The sequence below is a fragment of the Vicia villosa genome, linkage group LG6 (genome assembly GCF_029867415.1).
Source record: "Vicia villosa cultivar HV-30 ecotype Madison, WI linkage group LG6, Vvil1.0, whole genome shotgun sequence".
Classification (NCBI taxonomy): Eukaryota; Viridiplantae; Streptophyta; class Magnoliopsida; order Fabales; family Fabaceae; genus Vicia; species Vicia villosa.
The window spans coordinates 152,359,074-152,383,994 of NC_081185.1; the positions used below are offsets into that span (position 1 = coordinate 152,359,074).

The following is a 24,921-nucleotide window of genomic DNA, read 5'->3' on the forward strand; positions in this document are numbered from 1 at the left end:
GAAGATTCTTTTCATCTACTTCAAGACCCTCTTTCACGGTTTCATCCGCACTAGTATGCAGATTCTTTTCATCTACTTCAAGACCCTCTTTCACGGTTTCATCCGCACTAGTATGCAGATTCTTTTCATCTACTTCAAGACCCTCTTTCACGGTTTCATCCGCACTAGTATGCAGATTCTTTTCATCTCCTTCAAGGCCCTCTTTCATGGTGTCTACCACACTTGTATGCAGATTCTTTTCATCTACTTCAAGGCCCTCTTTCATGGTGTCTACCACACTTGTATGCAGATTCTTTTCATCTCCTTCAAGGTCCTCTTTTATGGTGTCATCGACACTTGTATGAAAATTCTTTTCATCTACTTTAAGGTCCTCTTTCACGGTGTCATCCACACTAGTATGCAGATTCTTTTCATCTCCTTCAAGGCCCTCTTTCATGGTGTCTACCACACTTGTATGCTGATTCTTTTCATCTACTTCAAGGCCCTCTTTCATGGTGTCTACCACACTTGTATGCAGATTCTTTTCATCTACTTGAAGGTCCTCTTTTATGGTGTCATCCACACTTGTATGAAGATTCTTTTCATCTACTTTAAGGTCCTCTTTCATGGTGTCATCCACACTTGTATGAAGATTCTTTTCATCTCCTTCAAGGTCCTCTTCCTTGGTGTCATCCATACTTGTATGAAGATTCTCTTCATCTACTTCAAGACCCTCTTTCACGGTTTCATCCGCACTAGTATGCAGATTCTTTTCATCTACTTCAAGGCCCTCTTTCATGGTGTCTACCACACTTGAATGAATATTCTTTTCATCTAATTTAAGGTCCTCTTCCCTGGTGTCATCCACACTTGTATGAAGATTCTTTTCATCTCCTTCAAGGTCCTTTTTTATGGTTTCATCCGCACTAGTATGCAGATTCTTTTCATCTACTTCAAGGCCCTCTTTCACGGTGTCTACCACACTTGAATGAATGTTCTTTTCATCTACTTTAAGGTCCTCTTCCCTGGTGTCATCCACACTTGTATGAAGATTCTTTTCATCTCCTTCAAGGTCCTCTTTTATGGTTTCATCCACACTAGTATGAAGATTCTCTTCATCTCCTTCAAGGTCCTCTTTCATGGTGTCATCCACACTAGTATGCAGATTCTTTTCATCTACTTCAAGGTCCTCTTTCATGGAGTCATCCACACTTGTATGAAGATTCTTTTCATCTACTTGAAGGTCCTCTTTTATGGTGTCATCCACACTAGTATGAAGATTCTTTTCATCTCCTTCTAGGTCCTCTTTCATGGTGTCATCCTCATTAGTATGAAGATTCTTTTCATCTCCTTCAAGGTCCTCTTTTATGGTTTCATCCACACTAGTATGAAGATTCTTTTCATCTCCTTCTAGGTCCTCTTTCATGGTGTCATCCACACTAGTATGAAGATTCTTTTCATCTCCTTCAAGGCCCTCTTTCACGGTGTCATCCACACTGGTATGCAGAATCTTTTCATCTCCTTCAAGGTCCTCTTTCATGGTGTCATCTACACTAGTATGAAGATTCTTTTCATCTCCTTCAAGGTCCTCTTGCATGGTGTCATCCACGCTAGTATGAGGATTCTTTTCATATACTATATCAAGGTTCTCACTAAAATATTGCGTCAAAATTTCCACGACCCTATTATAAATTTCCTCGTTGTCAAGATTTTGCAAACTTGCAATTTTATCCAATCCTCCACATTCTTCAACCATTCCAGCATAAATATTGACTCCGTTATACAGTCCCTTTTCCTTGTTTGCTTTTCCAACAATTAATATGTTTATGAGTCCATCCAAACATTCTACCAGAGTATCCTGATCTGTTAAGGTCAAGAGATCACAGAGTGCCTCGATGCATCCTAGACACGACAATAACCTAGAGCAATGTCCATAGTACATATCAGTCATAATTTTCATCATAACATAAATCACAATCCTAAGTGTCTAAAATGCAAGTATCAAATATTTTCTGCAAAACAGTATATTCACTACATGCCATTCTCTTAAAACTTTTTCTTATTATTTATGCTGATTTTTCTTAAAACTTTTTCTTTTAGGCCAGAAGAATGAGAATGTCGAAAAATAAAATCACGCTGATAATGAAAACTAAAATGCAATGGTAAAATAAACTTACCGAATTTGCTCATGAGTGCCATTACAAGTGGCATTGACAATACCCCAGGCAGCCGCCTGTCTAGTATCGGTTTCAGTTTTTGAAAGATCGACAAGTGTACTAATAAGATCTGCATCAATGATAGCCTACAAAAATTATCATAATAACATTAGTTTCAACAATACTTTATGTTTAAAAGGTTTAACTAGTCTTTTTCGGATGAGACAATTAAATAGCATAACTCCAGATTTTTTAATCAAACCCGGTATTAATTTTACAAATGTGCTAACAGCATAATGTTTAACAGATTTAGCAACACAAAAATGAATGTGATTCATGTTCAACAGGCTTAAATCTTAGATTTCACGAAAAAGCATAGAGTTTCTTTCTTCACTCCTCAATCACATATATTCAGTTTCACTAATGATCATGATTCCTTCCAAAAATGAGAGTAGCATTTTCAACAAACAGCCAACAAGAAGCTACTCAGAAGCAAATCATTCATTACTAAATAAAGCATGTTCAAATCATTGCTTACCTGTACATGCTCGCTAGTCCCATTCCCACCTGCGATATTTGAAATTATCCAACAAACTTCCCGGAGGATATCATCTTCGCTTTGCGTAATAAGAAAGTTTAAAATTGGGAGACCTCCAATGTCAATCAGATGCTGAAAAGAAGATGATAAGTTACTAACTAGCAATGGGCGAGAAAAAAATCAATTTGATTTAGAAAGCCAAAAGGAGTAATTATGCTCTCTCAATAGCCATTATAACTCTCATTTGATACCGGTAATGACAATACAATTAGAAGTTCCAATAATTAGTAGATAGTTCCACATCTTTTTATTTTTACCTTATTATGAACTTCAGTGCCACCAGAAATATTTCCTATAGTCCGCAGAGCAGGAGCAATAAGTTTTGACTTCGGAAGCCTGTATCAGTGCATACGAGAAAAATAAAATAGGCATAAGTCATCCCTGAGAGTATCAGTGCTACCGAAAAAAGGCTTTGCAATCAGTCAAGAACTTACAGTAGTAGCTCTAGAAGTCTTGGGCAAATATTTGCATCAATGATAGCTTGGTTCAATTCGACTGATTCCTTTTGAGTAAGGCAGTAGAGAGTGGAGCATCCATGTAGCGTCATTTCTTCATCAGGCATCAATAAGAGTTCCCGAAGGTCAGGCAATGCTGGTGGTATCTGAAAAGTATAACAAGAGAGCGTGCAGTTGGAGAAGAGAAGATACTAACAATGTAAAAAGTTTTTATATTTATTAGTTTATATAGGATATGCTAAATTTACAGCAAAATGAAATATTTTGCGCGAATTTTTCCCAACCTGTTCAAGAAGCTTTGGAAAAGGCTTTCGAACGCAGAAGTTTGAAAAAGTCCAATTAGCGATCTTCCAGGAAGAATTTTTCGCTATACAAGTAGGACTCCACAATATAGACAATAATGGAGAGAGTGCACCATGATTAAAAACATCATCCCTTGTGCTCGGGGAATCAGCAGCAATATTACTTAATGCCCACATCGCCTGTTCAATACAAGAGACAACAAAATTGTCAGCAAGCAACACATCCATACATACACAATGGTTTTCTCAGTGCAATAATTCCGCGAGATTGGAGAAGATTTGACCTGTTCTTTGATTTCGTCACTTCCTGAGCTTAGAAGCTGCACAAGCAGGGGAACAGCACCATGTTCAATCAGAGTTCTTGTATGCTCAGACAATCCCGAGGCAATGTTGGCCAGAGTCCACGCCGCCATGGACTGCATACATAATTTTTAACATTGTACAACATAAAGCGTCAACAAAGTCTAAACATTCACTTCAAATAATCACAAAAAAGATAGAACACGATAGAAAAAGATTCATACCTGCAGTTGAGGCAACTCATCCCTTATCAAAAATGTCACGAGCCGAGGCACAATCCCTGCCTGAACCACCTTATGAATATGAGGGATGTAGCCTGCAACAACGACATCAAATACATTAGGCATAACAATAGGAATCAAGTATATCATCAAAAATCAAACATATCTATACCCTTTGAGGTCATCTTTCCACACTGAGTACTTCCTTCAAGTTGTGCATCGGGGACGTCCGAAAATAATGCCTCTCTCATTGCAGGGAAGGCTTGCAACTGTAAAACAACATAAATGGCAAAAGATGAAAAATATTATTCACCAACATAATGTGATTTCTTCTAAGTTCTAATCCCTCTCTCATATTTACCTGGGAATTTAGATGTTCCTGTTCCTGCACATTCAAAAATAAAGAATTGAGAATTCTTTCTATAGCATGCATGCATGTTGTGTTTGTTTAGAAAGAAAAGGTGTAGAGCGACGTACTGGGATTTTGATGGTGAAAGGAAGAGTCTCGATCAATGGAGCAGAAGCATCGACACGAGGATGCTTTCGTCTCTTGTATCGATCAGATTCTTGAGGAGTGATGTTCGTTATCGCGAAAAGGTCCACATTTCTCCTCTTTTGACCATCGTCTGACTCAACTACAATACCCGTGTACCCTTTCTCCTTCTTCGCAGCGGTAATGGGGTAAGTATCAGGTATCAGAGTGATTCTTGAAATTCTTGCCATTCTCTCTTTGGTTTCTGGTTGCATTACAGAAAACTTGCACTTCAAGTTTCAATTAATGCATTCATTTCTCTTTATGTAATAGTAGCTTGGATTTGCGGCGGTTCGATTCGGCCTATATTTTCTCTTTTCGGTTATATTATCAAAGACTATTATTTCACGTTGGAGTGATGGGTTGAACCGGTTGCATAAACCCGGTCTGTTTTTAGGTTTGGTTGCTGATTTGGATATCATTGAACCGGTGATAGATGGGAATGAACCGGAAAATCCAGTCGAACAAAAATAACTCGGTAAACTCATCTACTGTGAGAGAGAAATCGTGAATGAAGTTGATCAAATGCAGAAGAGAAAGATGATTAAATGTGTAAAAAGAAGTGAAGAATGCTTGAATCAGAAAGTAGAAGAAATAGAGAGAGGAACATCAAAGAGAAAATTATACCCCGTACCCCTACATTTATCCCAATACCCCTACAATTTTAAAAAAATCCCAATTTTGTCCTTATTAAATTTTTAACTTTTCTTTTTTATTTTTTTTTCAATTTTACTGAACCGGATATCCCAGGGGTGGGTGTTCCGGTTCTTTTTTTTTTCAATTTTACTGAACCGGATATCCCAGGGGTGGGTGTTCCGGTTCTTTTTTTTTTCAATTTTACTGAATCGGATATCCCAGAATTGGGTGTTCCGGTTCTTTTTTTTCAATTTCTCTACACGTTCTGTTTTCAAAAGGAACACAACCCAACAAATTCTACCGCCAACAAAACAACTAAAAATCACGCTGCAAAAGAATAACCGATCAATCAAACTCACGATTTCATCAAAGAATTTTTCCGATACTCCAATATCTCTGAATAAATCCATGCTATAATAACCGGAATGATCCCGAGCAAGAACGAAACCTGAAAGCATCATAATAACAAAACATAAAATCACTAATGTGATCTGAGAATGAAGCATGGGGTAGAGTTCCACTAATGTATATGAGTAATTGAGTATCAGCAGATTGCATCACCGACAGTGGGATTTGTTTCAATTTTCAAAAAGAACCGGAACACCCACCCTTGGGATATCCGGTTCAGTAAAATTGAAAAAAAAAGAACCGGAACACCCACCCCTGGGATATCCGGTTCATTAAAATTGAAAAAAAAAAATTAAAAATTTAATAAGGACAAAATTGGGATTTTTTTAAAATTGTAGGGGTATTGGGATAAATGTAGGGGTATGGGGTATAATTTTCCATCAAAGAACATGAGAAGAGATTTTAGGGCTTATGTTAGTGGGTTTGACTCAATATAAAGAACATGAAAGGGCACAAAATAAACAAAAAAGGAAAACTTTACTTCATATACACCCAACAATTACCTCCATCCCTATAATTTATTTAATTTGACTAAAATATTTTGTGTTATATTTGAAAATAGAAAATAAAAAAATTGTATTCTGGATGACTCAACAAGAGAGTTTAGACAACGATTGAAAACTGACAAAGAAAATGGTAATTTTCTAATCAATTTGACAACAGTTTTTTATCGACTTGACGGGTCATTCACGAGTGAAACTGGGGGCCGCATGTTTGATATACATGTACTCTAAACTAAGCGAAGGTTCTTCTTAGACGACAAAGCAAATGACAGACTCCTACACCTTATTGACGGTGATTTACATAGCCATTATTAATTTAAAAACCTTATTTTTACAATTGTTACTAATGTTTTTTTATTCATTTTCAGAGTGGATCATATCCCACTTTCACCGCATACACGAATTTGATCATGTGCTAGGATTCAGCATGATGACATCGACTGGACACCATACGTCACTCACTGAGACACTATTCCCTTCTACCCCATTTCATATTACTCTGGATGAATGGCATGTGGGAGTAATTTGATGTACAAGTATCTGTCGAAACGATGCATGCGTCAGTTTAGATTTGAACATATCATTCTAAGATCCCCCTTCGTGGTTGCTCCTATCAGCATCGTCCGCAGAGATCTTGATGACATACCAGCGAATTACGAGAGTCATTTGATACCGAAGGAGTATCGTAGTATGTCAGTCACAAGTCAGTGACATTATGCTGAGGGTTACATGATTTGATTATATTCCGTGTCACACCTTGTCATGACACCAAAGACTCTGGACGTCCATCTAGGTCTGCTCATGAGTAGGAAAGACAATGGATACATGTGGACAAGGGTACTAGTCCCCCGTTATCTGCCATATTTAGTAAATATGATATCAGTACTCGCCACATACTGGTGTGGATATCAGTCAAACGACTATCCGTAGATTTTGAGATACCCACGGATATTAAACGAACATTCATGGATACTATTATTTAATTTTTTTAAAAAATAATATAGTTAAATAATTTTTTATTCCTATTCAAGAAAAAAATATTTTCAATTTTAACCCATAAAAATAATAATAACAAAAATGACATTCATTTTATTTTTTCTTTTGTCAAATAATAATAACTACATATTCAACTAAATAATTCTAATAATAATAATAATAATAATTTTATATTAAACTAAATAATTCTAATAATAATAATAATAATTTTATATTAAACAAATTAATATTTATGTAATTTGCTAATTATTAACAGATAAGAATATCCGCGGGTACAAGTACGATCAAATATGTATCTCTGTCCGTAAAGAAATGGGTAACTAAATATCCGTTTATTTTCTCCAAGAATACCCATTAAGCCATCTAACTCATAGTACACGTGACATATTTTACCTGCCTGTACCTACGTGGTATGAATTTTTTTTGTCATCCCTACTTGGGAGAAAATCCTAGAGAATGAGCAGGCCATGAATGACCATGTCATTTATGTATTGCTGATATGTCAAAATACTATGCTGATTACGAGAAAAGATATAGAGTCTGGACTATTTGAGAGAGATGGCGATGATGCGGTTACCCTAATATATTCCATTCTTACTGAGGCACAAAATGCCTTGGATTACCGATAGCAAAGGAGCTGTCGGGGTTAAGATTATGCACAAGCAGTAGATTATGCCTTCTTTTTTTTTTGTATTTTCGAATGTTTTACTAATATTATAAACATAGTATTTTGAGAACTATGTTTATAATATTTTGAGATATTTTTTTAATTATTAATGCATTATCCTATTTTGAGATGCTGATGATTGAATCAAATTATGGATTATGGTAGTGTTAGTCAGATTAAAATGACATCAAAATAAATAAAAAAATAAATTTAAACAATGTTTCTCTCCACAATGCATGCAGGTAAGTTTTCAGAAATGTATATTCAAAATAAGAGCTTTCGAAAATGCATCTCAGACTACACCCCATAAATATATACAGATGCATCTCCAAATCAAATTTTGACAAAAATAATTCAGAAAACACTCGGAGATGCATCCCTAAAAATTTATCGAAGCATTTTGAAATGTTCAAATGTGTGATTCACACAAGGGTGAAAAAGAAAATTACCATAATTAAAAATGAGATTTTTTTAATCCACTCCCTAGAACACGTAGTTTATCGAAACCGTACTTCCTAATCTAACAAATTTGAGTATATGAAAGATGAATTGGGAAACTTTTTCAAAATAATTGTAATGGTGGACTTTTTTCAGCAACTTTTGACCCTTGGTAATAGGTTGTTGGCCCCAAACCTAAGTCATCTAGGAAATTGTACAAATTCTTGTAATGTAACTTTTGGTTCAACAATAAATTCTATGATACAAAAATAGTAGTATTAATCAGTATATAAAACAATATTTTATTACAATATATTTCATTCTTTTTTTTACAAACAAACCATTTTATTCTAAATATTTGTCTAAATATAAATAGTATATTTTACATGTATAGTATGTACTATTATGTACTATTATGATAGATTTTATCTGAAAATCTGATTCAGCTGACCATTCTCCATCAAATCCAGCAATAATGTGTCATTGTGAGATTTCTCCACAATTTCCAGCGTGGTTTGCAACTGCACCCATACTAGACATTTATTAGCCTGGCTTAATTTAGAAAATGCATTCGACTTTCTTATCTTAATATCATCCTTGAGCCACCTAACAGGGTTCTTCCATCAGAATTCCTTTGCTAGCTGCGTAAGGACCTAACATCTTTGCATCAACGAATGCATTAAAACAACACCAATGCTATTTAATACAACATGTTTCATAGGAACAAACAAATACTTCATTACCAGGTAAAAGACCAAAAAACCTTGTGTTAATTATTATTATGGATTATAAGAGAAAAAGATCATGAAGTATTTGAATGTTAAAATATATTGCAATCAAAAGATTTGCCAAGAGTGCTAAACAAACCTGGTTTAACGTGCTACGGAGCAATAGGCTGCAGTAAGCTGTTAGTCAAACCTTTTGGCTTCACAAAATGGGCAAGAGTGACATCTGTCTTGGCAGTGTCAAAATCTCCCTCTCGGAAGGGTACCTCGAACAGCAAGGATTTGTATAAACAAACCTCATCTTCCTTGCAATAGTAAATCTGCAAAGAATGAAAACATTCTTTATTTTTTTCACTGAATGAGGCCACTTTCTATATCAGGATCAACATAGGTTAAAGCAGCTATCGATATTTCGGACATTGATCAACACTTTCTTGCTTGTTTCCTTTGAAGAAACAGACTATTTTTTATAAAAATTCAACTAAGTCTTGGGTTCCAAAATGAGTCATACCTTGCAACTAATTCTTCCCATTGAAGCAGAGTTAGAAGATCTCTTAAAGTGAAGCACTGCAGATCCTTCCGGACTAAGGAGTCCATCCAGAGGATTGATATTCACAGCATCTTCAGGTTCAATATCAACACTGAATCTACTGCGAGCTTCCTGTAATGGAATTTTAAGGGCGGTAATCAATGAATTATAGTCATGTATGTATGTTAAGAATTGAATTATACTCCCTCCGGTCACAATTATAAACAAAATAACTACTTTCACACTGATTAAGAAAGTTAGTTAAGTGTAATTAAGTTTCTTGATTTCATGTACAATCAAAAGAAAATTTACTATAATAGCCTTAGTTATATTTGATGAATCAACTACCAACATTAAATGTTTTTGGATTAAATTAAGGGTATAATAATAATACAAGCATTAATTAGTCTAAAAGTTAATGAATTTTGCTTATAATAGTGACCAAGATTTAAGGTCATTTTTTGCTTATAATAGTGACCGGAGGAGGGAGTCGTGTGTTTGAAAGAGAAAACAACGATGTGAACCTTTGAGAAATGATACTCATTTGGCAATGATATTTCAATAGACAAGTTCCCTTCCTCTGATGAAATGGCATCAATGGTAATTGGCACCGTGTCAGCAGTTGGCCGTCTCCTGAGACGTTTAAAAGATCTTGATTTCGGTTTTGGAGGTTGAACTCCTTTAAGCTCCAAGGTACAAAGTTCAAGTTCATTAGAGTTCAAATCTAGATATCGGATTAGGCTGTTGTTTGTATCGGCTATGAATAGTCTCCCTGTAAAAAGAATAAATAATAATTCTTAGAGTGAGAGCTTATTTCAAACTTGTTTCATTTTTTACCAAACAATTGGATCAAGGAATTGAATAAACATCCTTAACTTCTATGTATAAGATATAAACTAAGACACTCTAACCCAATATCAAAGATATTATAAGATATTTTCTTATATTCTAATCTAAGATTTTTTCCTATAGTCTAACAATAGGATCAAAATAATATGAACTGTAAAAGAAAAGTCATCATAATATGGTGCTTTCATTTGATATGCTTCTTACACACACACACACACGCCTGCCTTTGTCTATTTGACTGTATAATATACATGCTGGCATATGTAAGTGTATATATATGTATCAATACACACACGGTCAATAAATGTGTGTGCGGGCACGAGTATAGTATGCATGTGATCTTCTCTTAGGTTCATTAAGATTAAGGTATGCAAACATTTACGAAAAAATATATGAAAGATTGCAGCAGAAAGAGCATTACCATTGGTCCCTTCAACAATTCCTGATGGTTCAGAGAGCTGCAAAAACATTGATAAATATGTTAACATATATCCGTGACTATGAGGTAAGCAAGACTTTTTTTCCTTGGCTCTGTTGATCTTAATTTGCACAAGCATTTCAATTAAGAGCATATGAAACATCTCTGCAAATGTGTTAGAAAACAGAAGTATGCAAATGTGTGAAAGCTTTCTACAACATTCTATTTGATTCAACATAATGAATCCCACAAATCCTCTATTTGAAGATAGCATAGCTATAATTATACTACGTGAATACATCTGCAGTGCTTCTCTTTCACAATCCTATGTTCATCAAACAACTTGAAGAAGAATAACGAGAGGTAAGCCTTTATACAAAACAATTATAAAAGTTTATTTCCGTTTTTAAGAGAATTGCAATTAAAAGTGCTTCATCAGCCGTTCCAATGCAAACATATAGATTATAACTTGAGTCGCCAAAATTATCCCATTAAAATTGTTCTAGCTTCAAAATGATAGCTCCACACTTGCATGTGAAAGTGAAAAGGAATCAACAACAGAGTGTTTTAAATAGATGATTCAACATTTCAAAATAGTATATAAACTTAAAATTCCTATGTCTACACCTGGAGAGGATTTTGGTAAATTAGGGCACAAAATAGACTACTAACCTGAGCTGTTACGGCAATTCCATCTCTGAAACCAGCTTTCCCTGTTCCTGCAACGGTGCTAACTCTTTTACTAGCTGGATCTAACTTCTTGATCTGAAATATATTATCAAAAATGAGAAAAAGATTAGGAAACTAAGTTACTGTTAGTAGTCATGCATGCCCCCAAACATTTATTAGACAAGTTTAAGAAAAAATCTAACTCCGCAAAACAATATCAGTACAAGTCCTAACCAGGCAAATGGGAAAAGAATAAGATACCTTTGCAAGATTTCATAGAAAAGGGTAACTACAGTATCTGATATATACAGAGACTATATTGATTTCAAAAGTAACTTGGTCTGAATTGTCTACCTTGTGATTGTAGCTATCCGTGAGATAGATTACGCCATCCTTTCCACTCACAACCCCCAGTGGATGTTGAAGAAGTACTTCAGAGCCTATTCCATCTTGATCACCAAACTGCAGAAGTTTGAGAACATAGAGGAAGGTTATCAGGAAAAAGGAACTTTAACCAGAAAGGTTATAAATATATGACAAATTGTTAACAATTGGTGAGTAGTTACACGAGAAAAAAAAAAGGTTATTAGCGAGAAAACTGTGGTAACCACCATTATGAAAAAGATGATTGAATCCCCTCTTAAGTGGTTGTAGCATGTATGGATAAGACCTATAAAGCACCAGTAAGGACGGTCGACCGAATAGAGGATGGCCAATAGCTAGAGGTATGCCAATCCAAAATAATAAATAGTGAAAAGCAAATGGAGACCAAAAAAACTTAAACCTTCATGAGGGATTTATTTTGGACCTAATGCATAACAAGACTTAATGGTGCTAATTGAGATATGCAGTCAACCCTACCTTGTACCAAATGGTTTACTTGTTGACGATGATAAAGAAATTTAATTATAGAGGAAAATTAGTACTTCAGGATGAAACAAAAAAATTGCATACAAAGACTTCCCAAATTGTTTTAAAACTACCTTAAACAAATTGTCCGAGAAGATAGGGTCGCCACCAGCTAGTAAACGAGATCCTCCAGTTTTCAGATCAACACCTCGAATTGAACTACTCTCACTATCAGCTACGTATATCTCCATTAGACCTTGTGCATGCAAAATCATGTGAATCATTTATAAGTATGAATGGATGTTGATTTAAATAAAGGTTGAAGAGAATTATCACCAGGTTGTTACCTTGAGACAGTGAAATACCAGATGGTTGTGCAAAAGATGTGCTTGTAGAACTATCTCAATTATAAAAATGATAAATAAACAAATAATCAGAAGATTTTCCGATATTATAGTTGAAAAGTCAACAAATAAAGCAAATGGAATAAAATAAACTGGACATAATATTTCAAAACCATAGTTCAACCAAAACACAAATATACACATTTGTATGTCTTAGAAATTTAAAGAAAAATATAACTATTTATTTCAAATCATTAACTGCCATACTTAAGATCAGCAACAGCAATTTCTTAGAATGACGGTTTCAAATTCTCAAGTTACTGAAAGTGCTACATGAAAAGAATTATGCAAAGCCAAAATCACCAACATATAAGAAAACACTCTAATGAAATTCAATAGCAAATAAATTATGACATTGTCAGCATAGATAACCATGACACAATCTCTCAGATTTACTCCAAATACCTTTACATTATAATGAATGATCATGATAAAGATCATATAATCACATCACAGTGATAAAATGTTGAACAAGTATCAATAGCCAAGAGAAGAGATAACCATAGAAGCATGAGAAAAGCAGAAAGAAATACAAGATAAGATGGAATGTGAAAAAAAGAATACTAGCAACATACACTTTTTGACACACTCTTGAATACACTATATGATTAATTCATTTTTTAATTCATTACTTTTTTAAAAATGAATTGACTTTTTAAAGAATGAAGAATCATAAAGAATGGGTTCAAGAACGCATCAAACATATATATATTCCTAGCATTCATCGGTTTGAATACTTTGAGTTCAATTTCAAATCTATTAGTGTCAATAATGATATAGCATTGAAGATATACACAATGATTACTGTCCGCAGAAGAAAATTTAAAATGTAAATAAAGTTTGACATCAATTGGGTGTATTGTCATTTGAAGTGATACCTTGATCCATTTAAATTCCTTTCATAACCATCACCACTAAATGCTCTCGTAACTCCACTCAATATATTGTGCTCCCATATCTGATGTTGGCCAGCCATGGCAATATAAATCTTTTCTTCAAATGGATGAAAAGAGACATCCCATGGTGAATTAAGGAGCTGGAAAAGGGGGAAAATTGAGGAGTCTAACTTTGTGTCCATTAAAGAGCAATATCATATATAATGAAAAGACCATGATTAAAAACAAGTTATTTATGGTCCATCTTGGATTTAGCTATATATTATATGAATGCCACTCATCCTCAAAGCTTATAAATTAATTTAATTACCTGTGTGTCTCCTTTTCCTCCTCCAACATAGTCAGAACCCTTGGTCCCATTTCCAGCAAGAGTACGCACTTTTTCATTAGCAAAATCAATTTCCCTTTAGAACAAAAATAAACGAATTAATGACTGATCCATGCTCATGTGCAGACAGTTTGTCACACAGTTAATGACTGACTACTACCCTAAAGTTCTGCTTTTATTAAATCAAGCAGGAATTTTTTTTCACTTTCTACGGATGAAATCACATGCCAATCAGTAATTTTGAAGCAAACATGTCAGAGATCAGAAAAATAAGGAACTAGGAAAATGGTGTATTACCGAAGAAAGAAAATGTATTATAAAAGAGGAAATGTGTAAGACCCCATAGCAATGCTCCTTTCCACAACTAACAAAATCCCAAAAAATCACCCTTCCTCCTCCACTATAGGTCTTCCAAACCCATAATGAAGTTGGAACTGACCGACTAAAACCTAAAGCCTCACAAGACATGGAATATAGTTAACGTAAAAGATCTCGTTCCCACAAAACTAAGATGTGAAGAACCAAGCCCTATAATACTTAGGTCATGGCTTTAGTTGATGTGGAACTTGGAACATTTTCCCTGATTAATTAAACCTACCAATAATATATCTATTAAGCCCAGATGATGTCTCATAGACCATGACAACAGTGAGAATCAGACTACTGAATGAAGATGTCATGTACCTCAAAGCATGGTTTTCGGTGTCTGCAACATAAAGGATATTTTTCTTTGCATTATAAGCAAGACCCTGGAGAATCAAGAACCACGAAAAAAGTATGGAGTGTGTCAAAGTGACTTCAATCCTCATATGATGAATGCCACAATTAAGCAAGAATAAAATACTCTAGAAGCTCAAAGGCTTCTTATTGATGTACCTGAGGACGATTAAAGGTGGCTTCATCAAAGGAACCATCCTGCAAACCTTCCTCCCCACTGCTCCCAATTTGTACAATAAAATTCCCATCAAGGTTGGTGACCACCTGAATACCAAACATGGCCAGAGTAAACAAATGCAACTTACTTTTACAAACAAAAGGAAAATAAATTATGTATGTATTGTCAAAATGAAATATGGTGATTTGAAATTAAAACTAAAATACATGACAACTTGGGATTTAGAGCTATAAAGTTACGAAATTGGTTTTGTTTATTCAAGTTTTAATTGTCATCAATGTGGGAAATTTGGGTTTAATTTATCGATTCTTGGAATATTATATCAATTGTTCATAGTTCTGTAATGAATATGACTGAGACGATGATGATGATGAGAAACATATCTTAAAAAAAAAAAAAAACTAGCAGCACCGCCTAAGATAAAAGACTTTCATGGGATTAAGGTTCCTATCTTAGACAAGGTGTTTTTAACTCTTTTATCTCTCATAATGGTTCTGGGATCTTAATGGTAAACTGAGCCCTTCTCATATTCTAGATTTTCTTTCCTCAATCTGTACAGTTTTCTTGTTTCTATTTTTATTCGTATTGCTATATTTCCTAATTCTGGGTTTAGGACACATTTCATTTGCTCTTTTTCTAGAATAGGATTTATGTACATCAGTCTGTAAATTTGTAATCGGTGTCTGTACTATGTTAATAATTAGAAATAATATTCAATTTTTCATCCCTTGCAAGTATCCGTACATTAATAAGTGATATTAAAATATTGTTCCAGATCTTTAAAATGAGATGTTAACTTAGAAACTTCAGTCTAATTACTTCATTATCATACTAGGTAATACCTATACAGTTATGTACTAAGTGCTCATGGAGAGAGAGTAAACTCACTATGCGGTTGTGATTGCTGTCAGAAATAAAAAGCCTGTTGTTGAGGACATCAATAGCTAGCTTTCCGGGAAACTTCAATGGTGATATCAATAGACGAGGATCATTGTCTTTCTCTAAATTTAATGTAATAGGTGTATTGTCCAACATGTTCTGTTTTCCATAAAATTGAAGTGCCGCCGCCACAAAATCATCAAGATCCTAATTAAAACAGGAAGAGTAGTAGTCTTATTTTAATCAGTACACTAATTAATCAATATAACAAAATGGCTACTTGCATTAATAGAGATACTTGGGTGTCATTCAAAAATCAAATTTTATAATCAATATTAGATAGAAATGATAAAGCAACAAAAATTGTAAACTACTTTTTTACTTCAATTGTCATTATACATTTTAAGGAGAAGAACTAATTTTTACATTGGCAAAAACCAGAGTTATCGATAGCAGCCAATAGCGGCGCCGGCGCAATCCTGGGAGAGTAGCGCGGCGTGGAGGCTGGCCACTATGGCGTAGCAGTTCGCATCTCAATTTGAGATTGCGGCCGCTTTTTGGCTTCTAGCGGGTCGCAGAAGCGGAGCGCTTCCCGGCCCGGAGCGGGTTACAACCCGCTATCTGTTTTGACCGAGAAAAACCATATTTATCCTTAAAAAAATTAACATTGGAGTTTTTCTGTAGTTTGGCCTAACTCAGAAAAACTCCTCACATGTTTCTGACTTCCCCACGTGTTTCTCACTTCTTACCATCTTCTCACTTCCTCATGCATTTCTCATTTCTCATCGTCTTCTCACTTCCTCCTGCATTTCTCACCTCTCATTATCTTCTTTATTTACTCTTCTTTATTTAATAATAATAATTTTTTCTTCTTTCTTTACTTTTCTCACTATATTTTTTTTTTTGCTATGTTTGAATTGATGGAATAGAATGGAACGGAGCAGAATGGAACAAGATGGAATGGAGTGGAGCGGATTGGAATATGGATTTCATTCCATTGTTTGTATATTTTTTATAATATGAGGATCGGAAAGAAAAAATTAATTCATTCTATTTCAAACACCTCAAATCGGATGGAAAGAAAATTAAAGAATTGGATGGAATAGACTCCATCATGTTCCATTCTGCTCCATCCATTATATACAAATTCAAACAATGGAATCTCATTGTTTACCACTCCATCATTCCAAATTTCCATTTCATCCTATCTCATATCACCAATTCAAACATATCCTTAAAATAATAATAATTTATTTATTTCTTTACTCTTCATAACTCTATTACTCGGGTTTTTTCATAACTCTTCAATGAAGAAAACAATAATGAACTTATAGAATGAACTTATTCAGTCTGTCGTGTATTTTTGTGCCAGCGTATTTCTGGGCTAGTACATCATCAAATTTGGAAGTTATTGGATTTTCAAGTGATAAAATGTTATCACCTTCTACTTGTTTTTGTTGCATGATTTTTGGGATGATTTGCAGCACAGCTAATAAACCAGTTAAAAATAAATCAATTAAAACAATTTTGGCCTGAATTTTTAGACCTCTAAAATTGCCGATTTTGAACATATGTTAAAATATAAGTTTTTATAAATGAAAGGCTTTCTTATGTTATACAGTGTGACCTTATTTGTTGCTTCTTGAATTGCAAAAGCAATAGACCATTAACTGGTGTCTAGCATCAACCATCAAATAGAAGGTGCTTGATGCCCCATACTATTTTTATAATTTTAATATATTTTTTTTAATTTAAAAAATACCAATTTTGTCTTTGTTCCGGTTTTCCTCCACCATCTACCGTGGAAGAGTCTTCATAACTCTATTCTCCACTGTATTTTAAAGTAATAATATTTTTTTTCTTTTTTTAAAGTAATAACAATTTATATTTTTATAAATTATTCATATAATTAGTTAGAAAAAAAGTCAAATAAAAGTTATTCCCCTATCCAATTTTTTTGGGTAGCTTTGTTCAGCTGCATGGGATTGATAATTCAGCAAAAATAAAAAATTCAATAACCACATGTACACAAATATAGTTTATTCCTTTAATATATCTTTGTGAATAAGAAAAGGTGTCAGGCAAGAACCTATCCAAGATCCGTTGGGCAGCCATTGTAGGATCATTCGGGTTATGCACTTATGCTCTAAATATAAAGTTTTGAGCATGCAGGGTTTTTGATTCAACGTGATATGCCCGGAAATATTTTATAAATGGATGGTATCTCTCATCTTACAAACCAATTTTGTGACATTGAGTTAGGTCCAAGTTGGTTTTGAAATTATGGAAAATGATAAAGGCAATGTAAATGCTATAATATGCATGACATTTAATACATACAATCTCATAAAAAATTTAAATAAGAAACCTGCCGATGAGACAAGAGGTTGTCCTCAGTACCTTCTTGTGACCTTCTCCAGCAAGTTGGGCAAGGAGTTTACCGTTGGGGCCAATGATAGCAAATGTTGGCCATGAATTTATGCCCAACTTCCGCCAAAAGTACATATCTCCGTCATTGACAACCTGCAAAGGATGCACAAGAGAACGAATGGAGCATCTTTCTAAAAGAGATTGGATGGAGCGAGAAGAGCTTATTAAATAAGTGTTCAGGAGCCATAAGCCGTTAACAAATTTAAACTCAAAGCAAAGAATACAATTAGATGAACAAAATGTTACAACTATTAGACCTTGAGAGGTTGTGCAAGTAAATAAGACAATTTCAATGATGGCAGATATAGATTAAACCAGATTTAGAGTAGTTCAACAAACAAGTAACAGACCTATGCCCCCTAACAGAGAGTTCTCTCAAAACATATAATCATAATTCATAAAACTGCCTACTTCTAAAAATAACCGACACCCAAACATAAAGAAGCTAAAATTTAAAACACATATAACTGTCTTCTTAGCCTAGCTTCCTGATGCAATAAGTATATATTACTGTCCTCCTGGTCTAAATACACCATAAATTATTGCCTTGTCATAAACCAGCTGATAAAAAGAGTACGGGCTCTTGAATAACCGAAGAGAATCAAAATTGAAAATATTTACAAAAATGTCAACTTTCCTGAAAAAGAAAATAAATCTTGGAATATTAGTTGAGTTGCAGCTCCAGGCTTACCGGGTGAGTGACGTCATAGCGTAGAACTGCATTGCGGATGGCTTCAGAATCTTTCTCATTATCGAACTTTGCAGAATGAACACCCACAACAACAAACTGGGAGACAAAACTAACATCAAAATATATATTTTTTAATCCTTTTTGGTTGGGGATATGATATAAACCTATTCTTTAAGTTAAATGGTAAATAGGCAACTAAATTACTTTTCATATAAAAAGGTATTAAATAAAAAAGAAAAATATACAAAAATTTGAAGTTCATGCATTAAAGTACCATCTAATAGGTATGACAAAATTTTAAAAAACAGTGTCGTACAATACATACATCAATCTACATTTGATAATCAAAATATTCATACATGAAATTACCGGCATATCTTTGTATTTTTTCTCCAAAGCATCTAGGTCTGGCAACACATGCATACAGTTTATACAACAGTAAGTCCAGAAATCAAGCAGAACAACTTTTCCTTTCAGATCCTGCCAAGAGAATGAATGAAAAATCTAATGAGCACGTATATTTTCGTCAGTTTAAATTCAGATTGAATACAAGAATAAAAGTACCCTGCGAAACTGAAGTGGAGCTGTATTCAGCCAATCAAGTTTAGACGGAAATTCTGGAACAACCTGAGCATTTTCCCTTGACAGTGAAAAGGATTTAATCATAGCATATTAATAACAATTACAACATCGTGCTAACAAGCTATAATTGTTTCTCTTTTCAAAGAGGAGGAAACACTTATGATTTCACATCCACAAACAGAAAATATCCTCTATATGCTATCTCAAAGGATAATATCGATAAAATACTGTTATCTTGTAAAATTAGAGTACAGGGCTAGACTTCAAACCATCAAAAAATGGCTATAGAGAAAGAAATGTATCAAAGTACTAAGCACCTGTTCTCCAGATCAGCTATGTAGTTCACAAATTGCGGGATCCTATCAGATCTTGAGTTGCCTGAGAATAAAAAGCGAATACTATATGGCTCTTAATTTATCTTTTAGTATGACCCCAAAAATACTGATGAAAATACCCATAGAGTTAATACCAGCATTATTGACTAGAGTCTTAATTTATGTACTAATTACACTATATAAAAAATTCCATTTATGCTACCCAGTTGAGTAAGCTCTCGGCTGACTTTTTTTGTCATGACCACAAAGTTTACCCAACATTCTCAAGTTTGGGATTGAGTAGTCCTTTAAAATTCATAGTTATACATAGCACCATCAACAGACAGCAGCCATAAGATAGGAAAGTAGATAAATGTTGGAAGTCTAATAGCAGAGAAGACTGTTTTTCCAGCTCATCATTGGTTCATTACCTGCTTTATACTCCATGGATGGCTGGGTAACACCAAATAACAGATTCCAAATAGCTTGGGGGGAAGAATATTGCATTGCCTGTAGCATAGTAAAAATTTAAGGTTCAATATAGTGTAGAAAATGTATTTTGCATCATATCCTTGCAATATTATTGTACCTTCCAGTTATTTAAAGTGAAGACAAGGCAAGAGATAGCAATCCCAAGACTTCCAACTCTCAGTATATCTCGCCGCGAACCCTGCAACCTGCCCAGAAATTATTTCTGCACCCTCACAATAGTAATTCAACAAAAACTTATGGACAACATATCAAAATGATAAATATTCTCGTGGTATAAAATTACATGAATGGGAAAGCAACTATTCATCAAATAGGAGAATGGCATCAACTTGTTGTAACATAACTAACATCAAAATAGCTTTTATAGGAATTCCTCAATAGGTAGTGAAAATTACATAAACGGGAAAGCAAATATTTATCAAATAGGAGAATGGCATCAACTTGTAAAATAACTAACATCAAAATAGCTTTTATGGGAATTCTTAAATAGGTAGTTCATGAATCACTTTATTAACACATTCCCACTATTTTGTAAAAGATATTGAACTCCCCTCCATTATACACAAGTGTGTCTTCCATTTAGACAAAAACTGAGGGGAGGTGTGTGCAATTTCTCCAATACAGAAGGGTACGAGAGCACTGCATTAAACTATATTCGATGACAGCTTGTTTCCTCTTTCACAAATAGTGAACTTTATACTTTTTATAATTATGCACAAATGCAGGCATATTATTACTGACATTTTCCTTTTAAATAGTAAATAGGCTTTGGTATGACAATTTAAAAGCAGAGGACCAAAATAAATATAAACCCTTTAATAAGTTTTGGTATGACAAATTGTTGTATAAGCTTGGATTCTCTACTAGTAGTTATGTTATGTATGCATCACAATAGCTGGTTAAAAAAGCAATGCAGATGGTTCTAAGATTGCTTACCTTAAAAACTCATGTTTCAAGAAAATGTGAGATTTCGGAAGATACATGAAAAGAAAAAGGTAGACGATGAAAAGCTGTCTTACCCTCCAGTTGAAAGAATTTCCTCATCAGTACCACTGGTAGTTCTTCCATTTCCATCATCTATTTTTCCCGCAAGCACATCAGACGAAGACTGAGCAAAATCATTTGGTGTTTCGGTGCCCTGCATCCTCTTATCTGCAATGGCATTTCTATATAAGACCTCATACAATATATTATTTGTACTCTTTACCAAACAACAATTGACACGTAAGTAACTCATCTGAATACAGGGTACTCCCTCTGGACTCAAATATAAACAAAAATAATCAAATGCACACTGATTAATAATATAAGTTAATATCATTTAATTTTCTTTATGTAGTGAAACATAATAATTGTAGGACCCAAACTACTATTTCTCTTTATTTAATTTACTATTGTTTTGTAAAAATTAATTTAAAGATATTTTTGAAATGATAACATTAAATATGGTAAAGTTAGTTGGAATCTACTTATATATGAGATCATCAAACATGACTTTTATGTTTGCTTATATTTGAGTCTGGAGGAAATATACATTGATAAAAGAAACAAAAATATAATGTGAAGTAATATAACAAGTAAAAAGCACACATTTTGCAATAAGGGAGAAAGCCTCGTAATACCTGGAGTACCCATTGCTCAGAGTTTTTTGATTAATACAACAATATAGTTTTACCATTTTACTTTTACATCAAAGACAATAAAGAAAATTTGAATCAAAATGATAGATTTACAACAAACTCCCAAGACTACATACTATATCCAATAGAGTCACCATTGAGGATCTCATCTAGTGAAATACTTCCTATGTCATCTCGGATAAAATTTGGGCCAGCAGACTCCAAAGCTTCATCTGACAATGTGGTCGTTACAGCTATGCATCTGCAAACAATAAGATTGACAGCATAAGTATTTTTTATTTCTATTCTCAGAAGTCCATAAACAGTAGGTGATTTTGGATTCCAGAAATTAGTCAGGTTTGGTAAGTTCAAGCAGCCATTATAAATCATTTTCTTCAATGCCAGGAACAGAGTTCAGTGCATACCTCATTTGTGCAGCTTTGGCAGCTTGCACTCCCGCTAGCGCGTCTTCTATAACAATACACTGAGAAAACATCTAAAATTACTTTCCGACACTTAAATGGAAATGCGACCATTCTTTTACTTAAGTAATTCAAACTTGCTATAATATTAGTGAAAGCTCTGGATTAAAATTCATGGATGCAAAGTCATTACTTATGGGACTGGGTGAATTAAACTCAGTCTACCCAATGAGTTACTTCATAATCTATATGCATCATCATATATAGTACCGGTTGGAGATGCAGAAATGGTTTAAGATTAACATGAAAGAAATTCAATTCAATCTACTGCATAGTAGCACTAGCAAACATTCAAAATAATAATCATCTGAAAGTGGAGTACCAGCCTAGTATTCTACATATTGTTCCTAATAACCAACAGCAGTAAAACACAGCTACTCTACAAAATCAATTAACCAAAACTTACAACATAGGCCTCTAATCACATGTTCACTCTAGTATCATATACCTCACTGGGGGCAACATTCAATATCCTTGACGCAGCTAAGAAAATATCAGGAGCCGGTTTCAAATTCTCAAAAGCATCTGCAGAAACGATTGCATCGAACCTGATAAAACAAATAGAACTTCAAAATTATAACAGCCTTGATAGACAGCAAGTTATAATTGAAGTCAATCTTATGAAGTAAGTCATAAAATGCAATAGAATATATATTTCGTTTGCATTTCATTTAAATTAAACATATAACAACTTAGTATATAAATCTTGGACTATTTTGTTTTAATGTGTCAGTGCGGTTATAATTAATTGAAGAGTTTGCATAAAAATTTCAAAAAGAAAATAGCAATAGTATATACTACATATTATCAATCATAGTTATAGGTCAACATATCTCCATGCACATTCAACAAATCACTCAGAATGTTGACTAAGACTTACAATGACAATGGCAAACCAGCTGCAGCTAGATTTGCATCAACCTTCACTCGATCGGCACTAGATGCAACAGCCACTTTAAGCCCTTTGCTTTTACACTGTCAAATACCAGCGCATCCTATATTAGTCACTCCATGAATCAGCAAGGTAACCAAACTATGATAAATCTTACATACCTGAGAAACTAGGTCAAGGGCACCTGGAAATCCTATTCCGGAATCCGGTTTTGCATACTGAAATAAGCTACAACACATTAGGGTTTAACCAATATAAATTAAAAGAAATAAAAAGTGGCAACAAGTGAACTATATACACCTTTTACCTTGTCCAGATATATTTCAAAGAACCTCTTCTTTAGAGCGTCAGTAGTGAATCCTTTAACTCCCTTAAGAGAGGCAACACCTCCCAAAAAATTTGCTTCTCCTTTTCATGTTTAAAATGAAGCAACGATATATAAGCTTAATAATCAAATAAGCAACTCAGTAAAACAATAAATAGCCTAATTAAGTTCTTATAGCATAAGAGCTATGAAGCAGGGACACCCCCAAACCCGACTCTGACACTAACACATTGACATCAGTAATAATCAGAAAAAACGAATAAATTAAACGTAATCACAAGTGTCAGCGCAAATGTCCAACTCCGACACGGACACGTCTTTTTCAAAAGAGTCGGTGCTATATAGCATAAGAGCTTATGCGTAATCTATTTCTATAAATTAAATATAAATAAAGTCAAATTATATTCATGTAAGTTTTAAGCTGTTTTCATAAATCATCTACAAAAATAAGCTGAAAACAGTTGTTAAGCCGTTTGCATATGCTATTTCAAATAGTGTACCACATTTAAAGAAATGGAAACATAAATAAGCGCTTATAACTTAATTTAATTTAATTGTTCGGTACTCTGTATACTCAAACCTGACCTGAATAAGCTTTAATTATCCAATTATTAATTGATTAATAAATTAATTTCTGTTAACTTCGAAAGGACTGTGGTAGTTAAATTTGAACCGTACCGGTTCCGGTGAACGGCACAAAATCGTCGACGGTGACTTGAACGCCGATCTCCGCAAACACATCAACAGCAGCTCTTCTAGAAGGTTCTTCACTGTTGCAAAGCACACCGTCCATATCAAACAACACAGCAGAAACGTTCCCCCACGCTTCTGATTTTCCAGCAATGCTCTTCTCTTCAACGTTAATCGCGCAAGCTTTGACCGCAAGTCTCGGCGTCAAAACGAAGCGTTTCGGTTGGCGATGGAAGAATCGAGAAGGTATGGTGAGGCGGTAGAGATTAGAGGAGATGAGGAAGTTGGTGTGTCGTGTTTGGAAAGCCTTAGTGGTGGTGGCGGTGGCGGTGGCCATGGTGGTTTATTCGGCTTAACTGATTCTATATTTTATTTTATTTTATTATTGTTACCAAATTTATGCAATGTTTTTTAATTTCTTGCTCGGATGGTACGGTAATGGTGGGGAGGGAAATGCCAGTGAAGAATTTTCAAGTTTGCCTTATCTGCTTCGTGGCCACAACAAATACTCCATATTTTCTTTTTTGGATTTTCATAGTGCATTTTTTGTTGTTTTTAATTTTCTTTGGTTTTGGGTTAAATTTTTGTTATCTCGAAATTTTTTTAATGTTTTTTTTTTTAAAATTATTGTGACGTTGTCTCATACTTTTGTTATCAGTATTTTTTTACAATTTTGGAACATATTAAAAATATATATGTAATGGAGTTAACCTATGTTTGACAATGTAGAGTAAATAGTAAATTTATAATTATAAAATTAGAATAGATATTT

At 34.1% G+C, this 24,921-nt stretch overlaps 2 protein-coding genes and 2 pseudogenes across 5 annotated transcripts; 1 reads left to right on the forward strand and 3 right to left on the reverse strand.

Moving 5' to 3' along the window:
• LOC131615011 (uncharacterized) overlaps nt 1-111 on the forward strand; it is a 4,935-nt pseudogene extending 4,824 nt beyond the window's left edge.
• Nucleotides 112-129: 18 nt separating this feature from the next.
• Nucleotides 130-2,473, reverse strand: LOC131615013 (uncharacterized). Its single transcript, XM_058886533.1, has 4 exons — nt 2,414-2,473; nt 2,157-2,281; nt 218-1,898; nt 130-144 (listed from the first exon to the last, which is right to left on the reverse strand). The coding sequence occupies exons 1-4, from the start codon at nt 2,471-2,473 to the stop codon at nt 130-132; spliced, it is 1,881 nt and encodes a 626-aa protein (XP_058742516.1).
• Nucleotides 2,474-2,536: 63 nt separating this feature from the next.
• On the reverse strand, nt 2,537-4,758 carry LOC131615014 (importin subunit alpha-4-like; annotated as a pseudogene).
• A 3,559-nt stretch (nt 4,759-8,317) lies between these two features.
• On the reverse strand, nt 8,318-24,637 carry LOC131610536 (protein SUPPRESSOR OF QUENCHING 1, chloroplastic-like). 4 transcript variants are annotated; one of them, XR_009286524.1, is made up of 30 exons: nt 24,138-24,637; nt 23,442-23,542; nt 23,296-23,352; nt 23,123-23,217; nt 22,691-22,790; nt 22,186-22,244; nt 21,898-22,022; nt 21,161-21,293; nt 20,239-20,326; nt 20,081-20,159; nt 19,653-19,713; nt 19,318-19,393; nt 19,123-19,233; nt 18,754-18,849; nt 18,033-18,155; nt 15,642-15,839; nt 14,735-14,839; nt 14,543-14,607; nt 13,841-13,934; nt 13,513-13,670; nt 12,578-12,627; nt 12,365-12,486; nt 11,736-11,843; nt 11,385-11,477; nt 10,716-10,752; nt 9,970-10,217; nt 9,428-9,577; nt 9,059-9,236; nt 8,799-8,851; nt 8,318-8,757 (listed from the first exon to the last, which is right to left on the reverse strand). XR_009286524.1 is itself a non-coding variant. In XM_058882505.1 (29 exons), exons 1-28 carry the CDS (start codon nt 24,484-24,486, stop codon nt 9,072-9,074), a joined length of 3,246 nt encoding a protein of 1,081 aa, XP_058738488.1. In that variant the 5' UTR covers nt 24,487-24,637; the 3' UTR covers nt 8,318-8,832; nt 9,059-9,071. The 4 variants fall into 4 exon arrangements, 3 of the variants coding, with proteins under 3 accessions (XP_058738488.1, XP_058738487.1, XP_058738486.1); XM_058882505.1 differs by having other exon boundaries at nt 8,318-8,832; XM_058882504.1 differs by having other exon boundaries at nt 8,318-8,844.
• Nucleotides 24,638-24,921: the final 284 nt, after the last annotated feature.